General features: G+C 40.4%; 1 protein-coding gene across 2 annotated transcripts in view; it reads left to right on the forward strand.

The window, feature by feature from the left end:
* The window catches only part of PEX1 (peroxisomal biogenesis factor 1), a 55777-nt gene that overhangs the window by 29477 nt on the left and 13457 nt on the right, over positions 1–12843 (forward strand). For both annotated transcript variants that reach the window (XM_006155540.3, XM_027774607.1), the window contains 6 exons: positions 3720–3909; positions 4594–4760; positions 6153–6287; positions 10906–10970; positions 12468–12610; positions 12695–12798. In XM_006155540.3, coding sequence (XP_006155602.1) covers positions 3720–3909; positions 4594–4760; positions 6153–6287; positions 10906–10970; positions 12468–12610; positions 12695–12798 — 804 coding nt within the window. The remainder of the gene's footprint in view (positions 1–3719; positions 3910–4593; positions 4761–6152; positions 6288–10905; positions 10971–12467; positions 12611–12694; positions 12799–12843) is intronic.

The following is a 12843-nucleotide window of genomic DNA, read 5'->3' on the forward strand; positions in this document are numbered from 1 at the left end:
TTTTTTTTTTTTTTTTTTTTTGGCTATAGGGCACACGTGCTTGCCAGAAAGACAGAGAGAGACAGAGAAAGCAAGAAATCACCTCCCAGGAGGATGGCCATCATGCCGCAGTCCCTTCTCCTTCATTCTTCTCTTGGGATTTTGGGCACGCATGCACATGCACTTGGTGTGAGTTTAAGTTACCAGGTCCGGGAGTTTAAGCTACCGGGTCTGGGACTCGAACTGCAGTCAGCTATGTGGGAGTTCAGTGACATAGCCATTATGCTAACTGCTGGTCCTAGGCTCCTTTCTATTGGTTCTTACAAAGTGTGCCTCTCTGGGTAGAGCAGGCTGGTGCTTTAGTTGAACCTAGGTACCTTTCTCTTTGGCTTCTTTCTTTTTCTGATCATTTTTCTTCACACATTTTGGGAAGCTATCTTCTGCTCTTAGAATGTTTAATATGCTCAATACGCACATTAATTCTTTTGGCAAGAATCTTGCCCTTAACTTGTTTGTTCACAACAATGCCAATAGCATGCTGGGTAACATTGTAAACTCTTCCAGTTTTGCCATGGTAACATTTGTGGGGCATTCCTTTTTGAACAGTACCCATTCCCTTAATGTCTACAATATCACCTTTCTTATAGATTCGCATATATGTTGCCAAAGGAACAACTCCATGTTTTCTAAAAGGCCTAGAAAACATATATCGGGTGCCTCTCCTCTTTCTCTTTGTGTTCGTCATTTGGGTTAATTACTGGAAGATGGCGGTTCCCAAGTTGTTTTTTGAGAAGCCTAGCAGTTTAATAGGGCAAGATGTTATTCACAAGTAATAGTAATGTATGTTGTGTTTGAAAAATACATGTCTCTTCCTAAATTATCTCTACTTAAATGGGAACTAATAGTAACATAACATTTTTAGAGTAACTACATACTAGGCTTTGGTTGTTTATGCATTCCAAGCAGCTTTCTATGATGCCAGAGAAAAATGAACCAGTCTAGATGCATGGGAAGGTGGGTAAGTAGGGAGTCACACTTTCTGGTGCTCTGAAACCCTTGACTGATCAGTGCAATGTGGGCCTCTCTTCTTTTTTTTTGGTAGAGGATAATTTGCAGACATGAAATACTTCTCTTGGATTGGTAGTGCTCATACTCTCTTTAAAAACAAAATATATTCCTTACTCTTGTTACTATACTTAAGTATTTTTGTGACTGACAAACTTTAGGAAAAACTTACCTTTAATCCTAAAATATTGGGGCTGGCAGGTGGCCTGGTGGTTAAGGTCCTGGACTCTCACGTGTCTGACCGCGGTTAGATCCTGGACCTGGTGACTTAGCTCTTTCACTTTCCCCTTCTCTCGTTCTCTTTCTCTTTGGGTCAAATTAAATAATAATAATAAATAATAATAAATAAATACTAAAAAACTAAACAAAGCAAAAATATATACATATAATTATAACGTTAAAAGGAAATTAAGCAGAATTAAGAGCCCCTTCTCAACTGCATTTCCATGCAGAATTTCCAGAGACCCCAGTGAGCCAGTGGGGTTAAGTTTCCAACACAGACTAGTTATCCCATTTGCAGACTTTTTGCTATAGGGCACGTGCACTTGCCAGACAGAGAGAGACAGAGAGACAGAAAGCGAGAAATCACCCCCCAGGAGGGATGGCCATGCCGCAATCCCTTCTCCTCCATTCTCCTCTCGGGATCTTGGGCACACATGCATATGCGCCCAGTGTGAGTTTAAGCCACCAGGTCGGGACTCGAACCGCAGTCGACTATGTGGGAGTCCAGCGACATAGCCATTATGCTAACTGCTGGTCTCCATTTGATTCTTTTTTATGGTGTGTATTTCTTCTTTCAGATCATGCAAGAATTTCCACACCTCCTGGAACTCGTCTCTTTTCTCCTGTGTCTTCTGGAGTTTATTGTCTCTCCTTTCTTGCATCTTTGTTAGCTTTGTCACTATGACTTTTAAATTCTTTATCTGACATTGTATTGTCTGTGGAGGATGAGGAGTTATTCTTTTCCACTAGAGGAGAGAGATTTTCTTGGTTTCTAATATTTCTTGTGCCTCTGTGATGGTTTCTGGTCATATGATGGATTATATGTTTTTTTCTAGCTTTTGGGATTAAATCTGAGCATTCAGAGGCATGCAGGAGTACCATTTTTCTCTCTTTGTGCAGCAGATTCAATGGAAATTGAGAATTAATCTGACCCTAAAAATATTCAGATATTTGGCTGCTAAGCACCTAGACCTGTCTAGAAAATCAGTGTGTGGAGGCTGAGCAGAAAAGTCAGAAAGGTAAAAAGAGAGGGGGCGGGGAGAGAGAGAACAGTTAAAAAAAAAGAAAACAAATTTTAAAACAAAAAATGAAAAAAAGAGCACACCACACAAATGGGGTCACTCAGAACTCAGATATAGATAGCCGGTGATTGACTTGTCCTATGGGGGCAAGGGGAGAGGTAAGAATTAGCAAGATGAAAGAGCAGCAGAGAGCTAAGAAGTTTTAAAATTTTTAAAGAGATTTTAAAAATAGAGATGGAGAGAGACGGAAAGAATAAATAGGGTGCTCTGACCTGGCCCTGGAGGTCAGCAGGGTGAAGTCTGGGCACAAGATCTTCAGTGGGCCTAATCCCTGGATGGGGCCCCTCAGAACTCAGATATAGATGGCTGATGATTGGCTTGCCCTGACTCCTGGCTAGATCTTGGGGGCAGGAGGATGAAATCTGGTCAGAAGGTCTTTAGTGGGCCTAATCCTGGTACCACAAAGCGTTCTGAGAAGAACTAAATCATGTATAACTTGAAATGCTTCTTTCTTTTTAAAGAGAGAGATTTTTGCTATATGGCACATATGCTCACGAGAGAGACAAAGAGGGACAGAGAGACAGAAAGTGAGAAATCACCCTCCAGGGGGAGATGGCCCCCCTGCAATGCCTTCTCCTCCATTCTCCTCTTGGGATCTTGGGCACGCACGCACACATGCCAGGCGTGAGTTTCAAGCTGCCTGGTCCAGGACTCAAACTGTGGTCGACTACATGGGAGTCCAGCCATGTAACATTATCTGCTGGTTCCTGGAAATGCTTCTTAATGGAGAAATGCCTCTTATTGGCAATCATTGATCGATGTAGTTTTCTACAGTTTATTGAGGTTAAAATTGAAGTACTACAAACTCACATATTTAAAGCATACAATTTGACCGTTTTTTTTGTATGTTTGTTTGTTTGTTTGTTTGTTTTTTTGAGAGGTTTTTGCTGTAGGGCTCATGTGCTCACCAGAAAGAGAGACAGAAAGTGAGAAATCACCCCCAGAGGGGATGGCCACGCCGCAATCCCTTCTCCTCCATTCTCCTCTCAGGATCTTGGGCACGCACGCACACGCGCCCAATGTGAGTTTTAAGCTGCTGGGTCTGGGACTCGAACCATGGTCGACTACGTGGGAGTCCAGCAACATAGCCATTATGCTAACTGCTGATCCCCAATTTGATCAGTTTTTTAGATATATAGGTACCACGAAACTGTTACCACAATTATGGTAACAAGCATTCCTGTGATTCTCAGAATTTTCCTAGTACCCCTTTGCAGTCCATTTTTCCCCTACTCCAGGCCCAGACATCTTCTAATCTGCTTTCTGTCACTAGAAATTATGTCAACCTGGTTTTCCTCCAAATATGTATACTCTTATAAAATATATAGTGGAATATAATTAGAAATGCAAATTTTGTGTTTTTTCCTTTAGGAGCAAAGATGTGAAATTCTAGAGAACATAATAAAAAATAAACTGGACTGCAATATAAACAGGTTTGCTGATATTGACCTACAGCGTGTAGCTAAAGAAACCGAAGGGTTTGTGGCTCGAGATTTCACAGTGCTTGTGGACCGGGCGATACATTCTTGTCTCTCTCATCAGAGCATATCTACCAAGGAAGGTATGTTTTACTGTTTTTTAAAAAAGAATTATTTACTTAATTTTATTTATTCATTCATTTATTTTAATTTGACCAGAGAGAGAGAGACAAAGAGAAGGAAAGTGAGAAAGCAAGCTACCAGGTCTGGGTCACAAACCATGGTCACCCATGTGGGAGTGTCCAGTGCCTTCACCACCATGCCACCTGCTGGCCCCCGTTTTACTATTAAAACCTTAAATGTGGGACCAGCAGATGGCATAATGGCTACATCACTGGACTCCCATGTACTTGACTGTGGTTCGAGTCCTGGACCTGTGTCTTAAACTCACACTGGGTGCATGTGCATGTGTGCCTAAGATCCCGAGAGGAGAATGGAGGAGAAGGGATTGTGGCATGGCCATCCCATCTAGGGGGAATGATTTCTTGCCTTCTGTCTCTCTTTCTCTATCAGTCTTTCTGGTGAGCGCACGCCCTATAGCAAAAAACTCCCCACCATCTAAAAGAAAAAAACCCTTAAACTTGGAGTCTTCTCTCTTTTGTGGAGAAATATGTGTGTAATAGGCAAGAATTAAATATATTTTGTTTTAATATGGGAATAAGCAGTTGAGTAGAAAATTGGCATTTCCAGCTAAGATAATGGCATATTTTGAAAATTCATGTATTGAAACATGATTACCAAATGAAGTTTTGTTTATTTTTAAACAGAATTAATTTTAACAACATTGGACTTTGAAAAGGCTCTCCAAGGATTTATTCCTGGATCTCTGCGAAATGTCAGCCTGCATAAACCTAGAGACCTGGGCTGGGATAAGATCGGTGGGTTACATGAAGTTCGGCAGATACTCATGGATACTATCCAGTTACCAGCCAAGGTACTTCAAAAACAAAAATTGCAAACACTTCTAGAAGAACCACTGCATCATTGGCTTTGGCTTTATGTGTCGGCTTGCCAATCTCAGTTTGATTCAACAAACATTTACAGAGTTACCATATAAATATCTAGCACTATTTTGGGGACTTTAATAGATTTTTAAAAGTATTTGCTATACTCCTTGTGCATAGAAACCTATAACGGAAAGCTGGGATGGTACTTACAGTGAACATATTTTGATGTTTATTTCATAATTCTGTTTCGCTTCAGTCATTCTGATTGTAATAAAGCAAACTGAACTGTCTGGTGGAATTTGAATAGAAACAGAGGAATAAGTTGGGAATTTGAAAAACCATGTAGATCCATAGGACTGATAGATCAAACAAGAATTCCAGACTATGGCTGTCAGTCAAAAGGCAGGGTTGGCAGGCTGCAGAGGGGGATGGCAGGACAAAGGGAGCAGATGTAAGATATTTTTCAGAAGATCAGATGGTAGAGTCTAGGAGGTAATGCTTTTGAATCAGAGACCTGAGAGAGAAAAATCACATGCGACTACGAACCCACACAAAGAGGTAAAGAAATGGGTGAGGACTTTGGGTTGCATGTAACTGGATGGCAACTCCTGAGGACAGTGGCTGTTGAACCTGGGACCTGTTCATACAGCCCAGGACTGTGGGTTAGAGCCTGCAAGAAGGAACATGGGCATGGAAGTACTAACAAGCAGGATCGGGTATTAGTGTCTAGAAACCTGGAGACCAAATGGTAGCTGCTGACTTCGGGCCTCTTTCAGATTAGAATGGGGGGTAGAGGGTAGGTGTGTTGCAATTTTGTCAACAGTGGAACTAAACAGGCATATGGAGGAGGAGACCAGGAGATTGCTGACAGGAGCGTGATGTCTGGTTTCCCTGTCCAAAAAGTTCTCTCGCTCTTTGACAGTTAGTGCTTTAGAAAGTAATTAAGAAGCAGAAGGTTGCTGGCTCAGCCTGGAGACTTGGCGGAGATTTTACTGTCTGAATGAATTAATATTTGAATATATAACTGTCATAACTTGCCCCATGAACCATGCAAGTGAAGGGCAGTGTATTTAAGAGATTGGTTTTAATTTTCTTAATGTAGTACTTTTATAATGTTTAAAAATAGCTAAAATTGGAAGAAGTTCTGATGCAGTTATATACATTTGATCTAGAATGTATGTCTTGGTTCAATTGGGGCAAATCTGTGGTGGTTCCATTGAGTTCATTATTTTGTTTACTGTTAATAAAGAAAGGTGACAGTTATCATCTGAATAAAGGTGACAGTTATCATCTGAATAGTTTTATCGATACATTGCCTTTTTGCTACTGCTTAGTCATTTCTGTTTAGAATTGAGCTTTTTCATGTTTTTATTTCTCAGTACCCAGAATTATTTGCAAACTTGCCCATACGACAAAGAACAGGAGTACTATTGTATGGTCCTCCTGGAACAGGAAAAACCTTACTAGCTGGGGTAATTGCACGAGAGAGTAGAATGAATTTTATTAGTATCAAGGTATGTTGTTCATTTTCTTTCCTTTTTCCTTTTTTTTTTTTGTGAGTTTTTAATTAAGGTAAAAATTGTCATAACATACAATTAACCATTTTAAAGTATGTAGTTCAGTGACATTTACTGTATTCACAAGGTTGCCAACCACCACCTCTCTCTAGTTTCAAAACTTTATCCACACTCTTCCACCCAGCCCCTGGCAGCTATTAATCTGCTTTCTTTCTCTGTTCTGTACATTTCATTCAAAAGGAATCATGTGGGACCAGCAGATGGCATAATGGTTACGTCACTGGACTCCCATGTAGTTGACCGTAGTTCGAGTCCCAGACCCGATGGCTTAAAACTCATGCTGGGTGCATGTACATGCATGCCCAAAATCCCAAGAGGAGAATGGAGGAGAGGAGATTGTGGTGTGGCCATCCCTTTGGGGGGGGGGATGATTTTTTTGCTTTCTTTTTGTCTCTGTCTTTCCAGTGAGCACATGCACCCTGTAGCAAAAATCACTCTCTCAAAAAAAGGAATTGTGTAATCTATGGCCATTTATGTCTGTCTGCTTTGGCTTAGCTTAATGTTTTCATGATTCATCCAAGTTATAGAGATAGCAATACTTCATTCCTTCTTATGACTGAATAATATTCCAGTGTGTGTGTGTGTGTGTGTGTGTGGTGTGTGTGTACACCATGCTTCACTTTATCCATTCATCATTGATACATATTTGGGTTGTTTTTCCCTTTTGATTATTTTGAGTATTGTTGCTATAAACGTTGGTGTTGGTGTACAAGTTTCTCTGGAAACATTTGTTTTCATTTTTCTTGAGTATATATGAAGAATAAAATAGTTGAATCATAGGGTACTTCTCTTGAATTTTTCGAGAACCATCAACTGTTTTTCATAGGAACTGCACCATTTTACACACTCACTAGCAGTGTGTTCGGGTTCCTCACCAACACCACTTATGTTGTTCAATTGTGGGTTAGTCTCATGTTGGGAATGCTGGTGGGAACACCCAGGCCATCTGTTATAGCTGTGTGAAATCGAGTAATGTGCAACCTCTTTCTTGTAGGCTTGCTACGTTCTTACCTAAGGCAAATCTTCATGCATTGTAAACAGAATTATGTATAAGTATTCAGATAAAAGGGTAAACTGTACTTAAAAGGAGAAGGAAATGTAGAGATGGGAAGCTAGAGTTGTTTTGGTTTTTGTTTTGTTTTTTTTTTTGAGAGGTTTTTGCTATAGGGCGCATGCGCTCGCCAGACAGAGAGAGACAGATAGACAGGAAGCGAGAAATCACCCCCCATGGGGGATGGCCACTCCACAATCCCTTCTCCTCCATTCTCCTCTCGGGATCTTGGGCATACACGCACACGTGCCCAGTGTGAGTTTTAAGCCACCAGGTCCGGGACACGAACCGTGGTCAACTACATGGGATTCCAGTGACATAGCCATTACACTAACTGCTGGTCCTGGAAGCTAGAGTTTTAATGGTTCTCTTTCTTGTTGCTGTATTTCACCCTTGCATGTGTCACACTAGGCCTACACCTTTTCAGGTAGAAGGTGAGTAAGGTAATTAAGGGGCATGCTTGCTGATCATTTTGGTAGTGCCTCAGGCCACTGCTGTTGTCATCATGGTCTGGAGTCCAGTATCTTAGTCTTACAGTTTCAGCACACTAGCAGTCTGATTTACAAAGAATGATGAGAGTTCAATGCAAAAGAATCATATATTGTCTAGCTTTAATTCATAATTGCTGGGGCCAGCAAGTGGTGTGCTTGTTAAGGTGCTGGACTCCCACATGGCTAACCATGGTTCAAATCCTGGACCGGGCAGCTTGCTTCTCACTTTCCCTTTCTCTATCTTTCTATCTCTCTCACTGGTCAAATTAAAAAATAGCAACAACACATGGAAATAAATAATTAATTATTTAATTCATAGTTGCTCTATAATCTGAATGCTAGTTTAGTAATTTGTAATTGGATTTTTAGTGTATATATATATATAGAGAGAGAGAGAGAGAGAGAGAGAGATTTTTTGCTATAGGGCACATGTGCTTGCTGGAGACACAAAGACAGAAAGCACAAAATCACCTCCTCTGGAGGAATGGCCAGGCTGCAATCCCTTCTCCTCCAGTCTTTCAAGATTTTTGTGCATGTATGCACATGCTCCTGGCATGAGTTTTAAGCGTCCGGGTCCAGGGCTCAAACCATGGTCAACTACTTGGAAGTCAAGCAATGTAATCATTATGCACTCTGCTGGTCCCCATCTGCTGGTCCCATTGTAATTGAGTTTTACCTACCCACTGTGGAATTAGTTATTTAATTTTATTAATTATTATTATTTAAAAAAAATTTTTTTTGGAGAGGGTTTTGCTATAGGGCGCATGCGCTCACCAGAAAGCCAGAGAGAGACACAGAGATAGAAAGTGAGAAATCACCCCCCCAGGGGGGATGGCCACGCCACAATCCCTAATCCTCCATTCTCCTCTCAGGATCATGGGCACGCACGTACCCGTGTTTGGTGTGAGTTTAAGCTACTGGGTCCAGGACTCGAACTGCAGTCAGCTACATTGGAGTTCAGCAACATAGCCATTACACTAACTGCTGGTCCCTTTTTAAAAAAATTTTCTATAGGGTATGTGTTTTCACCAGAGACAGAGAGGGAGGGAAATAAGAAAGCATGCCATCAGGTCCAGGACTCAAACCACTGTTGGCTGTGGGAGTCCAGGGATTTAACAAACACCACATCTCATGCTGGTCTGTGCCTACCCACTTCTATCACATAATTTTTTGTGAGCTATGTGCATGAGTAGTGCCCTGGCAATGGTGGAGAAACACTTAAAACTGAAAATTTTCTATCTTCCTTTTCCTGGATTCTGGAATAACCATGACCATACTCTTCTTTTTATACTTGTCACTAGAATGTGGTTTCACTATTAAAACAAAAACATGACTTGTAAGATTAAAGCTTGTAAATGGTGATTGTTCCATTAGAGAGGACACCTTCTCTTTAGTAAATAATCACACCACGATTTGGGCTGAGTTCCCAGTGGGAAGGTTCCAGAGAGCTAATTTTCTTTGTTTGACTCAGGGTGACTCCTCGGAGGCTTTCACTGATACCAGTGCTTTGCCATGTTCCTGATATCTCGCCCTAGTTATTTTTCATGCCATCCCCTCTTCCTGTAGTTCTCTGACTGTACTGAAGAAATTAGATACTAGCGTATTTGTAGATGTCTAGATGGCCGAGCATTACACATTCTTTGTTTGGGACCGGCAAATGGTGTAATGGTTACTTTGGTTAATTCCCACATGGCTGATCACAGTTTGAGTCCTGGACCCGGCAGTTTGAAATTCACGCAGGGTTCATGTGTGTGCGTGCCCAAAATCCTGAGAGAAGATCAGAGGAGAAAGGATTGTGGCATGGCTCCCCCTCAGGGGGTGATTTCTCATTTTCTTTCTCTCTGTACCTCTCTGTCTCTCTGGAGAATGCACTCACATTACAGCAAAAATCTCTCTAGAAAAAAAAAGAAAAAGAAATTCCTTATTTTGGTCACATATTCTGATCTGTATTTGGTCTTTTCCACATTTGGGGTAATTTTTGGAAATCACTTTAGGACTGATTCAGGTTTTTCAAAGATCCCAGTTTAATAAGATTCTTTTCATTGATTTTCTATAGGTAATGAAATTTGTTTTAAAAATTTTTTCAGTCAGTGTTTTCAGTCAGTGTCAAGGAAAGATGATATATTCTATACAAATAAATTGGATTTATTTGTAATTGAAGATGCTAATTAGAGTAAGTCTTATCTCCCCATTTATTTATTTATTGTTTTTATTTTGAGTTTCAAAGAGTTTGTCCCGGGACCAGCAGTTAGCATAATGGCTATGTTGCTGAACTGTCATGTAGCCGACCGCAGTTCGAGTCCCAGACTCAGTGGCTTAAAGTCACACCAGGCACATGTGTGCCCAAGATCCCGAGAGGAGAATGGAGGAGAAGGGATTGTGGCGTGTCCGTCCCCCCTGGGGGGTGATTTCTCGCTTTCTGTCTCTCTGTCTCTCTCTGGCAAGCACACGCATCCTATAGCAAAAACCTCTCCAAAAAAAAAAAACCAACTTTGTCCCTTTTGAAGCCATTCGTTACTTCATTAAACAAATGGTTATTCAGTGGCAGGCACTGGTTTTGACACTAGGGATTCAGCAATAAACAAAACAAAACCACCACTTTGGAGCATACATTCTGCTAAAAGGAAGAACCAAGAAGCAGATGGAGAACCCCAGCGTATAACCCACTATCTGGTGCTAAGTCCCCAGGAGGAAGAGGAGCAGAGTAAGGGTGCAAGAATAACTGGAGTGGGTCACACATGGGGTTGTCAGACAGTAATTTTCTGGAGAGATGGCATTTGGCAATAAGCCATGAGAATATCTGGGGACAAGTATTCCAGGCAGAGGAAATGCCACGTGTAGAACTTGTGGCATAATAATCATTCCAGTACACATTACTTTTTTAAATGTATTTAACATATATTCAGTAGATCATACTGAAATTTCCATGATTCATTGAACTTAGTCAATAATCAAAGTTGTGTTTTGCTTTTAAATAACTTTGTCTCAACTCAAGTTTTATTTTACCCAATAGGGGCCAGAGTTACTCAGCAAGTACATTGGAGCAAGTGAACAAGCTGTTCGGGATATTTTCATTAGGTTGGTTCCCTCTGGATTTTTTTTTTAAGTAACTGACAGTATTATTATTTATCAAGAATTTAAAAAAATTTTAATCTATATTTATTTGTTTGTTTGTTTATTTTAATTTGACCAGAGAGGAACAGAGTGAGAGAGAGAGAGAGAGAAAGAGAGGCAAAGTGAGAAAGCAAGTTGTGAGGTCCGGGACTTGAACCTAAGTCAGCCATGAGGGAGTCCAGCCCCCTTAACCACCATGCCACCTGCCAGCCCCAGTATAATTATTTATCAAGTAATGTTATTTTGGTCTTTTTTGAAGAATGGATATTTGAAACCTGTGATTTACGAGAACTGTTAAACTAGAGGACAAAAACCTTGTTTTATCAAATATTACTTAAATATAAACATTCTAGATATTAATTTTTTTTTTTTGAGAGGTTTTTGCTATAGGGCGTGTGCGCTTGCCAGAAAGACAGAAAGTGACAGAGAGACAGAAAGCAAGAAATCACCTCCTGGGGGAATGGCCACACCGCAGTCCCTTCTCCTCCATTCTCCTCTCGGGATCTTGGGCATGCATGCACATGTGCCTGGTGTGAGTTTAAGCACTGGGTCTGGGACTTGAATTGCGGTCAGCTACATGAGAGTCCAGCGACATAGTCATTACGTCAACTGCTGGTCCTGATATTTTTTTTAAGAGGTATTTTTGTCCAAATCCCCTTAGGGATAATTTCTCACTTTCTGTCTTTCTGTCTCTGTGTCTCTTCAGTGAGCATATGTGCTCTATAGCAAAAATCTCTCTTAAAAGAAAATCAAAATCACTTAATAAATTGATAAAAAGTCAAAGTTCATATTAGAAAAACATAAAATAAGTAATATATATCTTACAGAGAGCCCTTATAAAACAATATAATATAATGAGCTTGCCAAAGTTTGAATGGACAAAAGAAATGAATAAGGATTTCACAAAAGAAGTGTTTCATGTATTAAGATTCAAGTTTTTGTTGTAGTTCCTCTTAGTCTATCCAGAAAGTATGAATCTTAGACAAATATTGGGCCTTCAGAAAAGTCATGACATGTTTTTCCATAAAAAAATGCATCATGGCTTTTCTTTTCATTTAAAAAAAAAGAATTCTTTATTTATTTAATTCTATTTGCTATTATTATTATTTTCTTTTAATTTGACCAGACAGAGAGAGAGAGAGAGAAAGGAAAAGTGAGAAAGCAAGTTGCCAGGTCCAGGACTTGAAATGCAGTCCACCATGAGGGAGTTCTGCACCCTTAACCAGCATGGCACCTGCTGGCCCACATCATGACTTTTCTGATGACCCACTTCTTTGACCTTTCTTAGACCTAGATTGCCAAAAATAGGGATAATTACATATGCCTTACCTTCTGTAAGCATTCGTTGTGATGATTAAAATACATGCATACATGTATACATATGTACTCACACATATAGTTATGAAATAACTTTACAAACTCAAGAGCCCTATTCAAGTATGAAATGTTTGTTTTCCCCAGAGCACAGGCCGCAAAGCCCTGCATTCTTTTCTTTGATGAGTTTGAATCCATTGCTCCTCGAAGAGGTCATGATAATACAGGCGTTACGGACCGTGTGGTTAACCAGTTGCTGACTCAGCTGGATGGCGTAGAAGGCTTACAGGGTAATAATTGTAAATACAAACATGTACTGTTAAAACCAAATGTTACTGGGTTTTAATTTCTAAAAATGGTGTTTTTCCCTCCAGGTGTTTATGTATTGGCTGCTACTAGTCGCCCTGACTTGATTGACCCTGCCCTGCTTAGGCCTGGTCGACTAGATAAATGTGTATACTGTCCTCCTCCTGATCAGGTGACAATTTCATATTTAGAGTCCAAAACCCAACAAATGCTACAC

Source organism: Tupaia chinensis, unplaced genomic scaffold (genome assembly GCF_000334495.1).
Source record: "Tupaia chinensis unplaced genomic scaffold, TupChi_1.0 Scaffold000460_1, whole genome shotgun sequence".
Classification (NCBI taxonomy): Eukaryota; Metazoa; Chordata; class Mammalia; order Scandentia; family Tupaiidae; genus Tupaia; species Tupaia belangeri.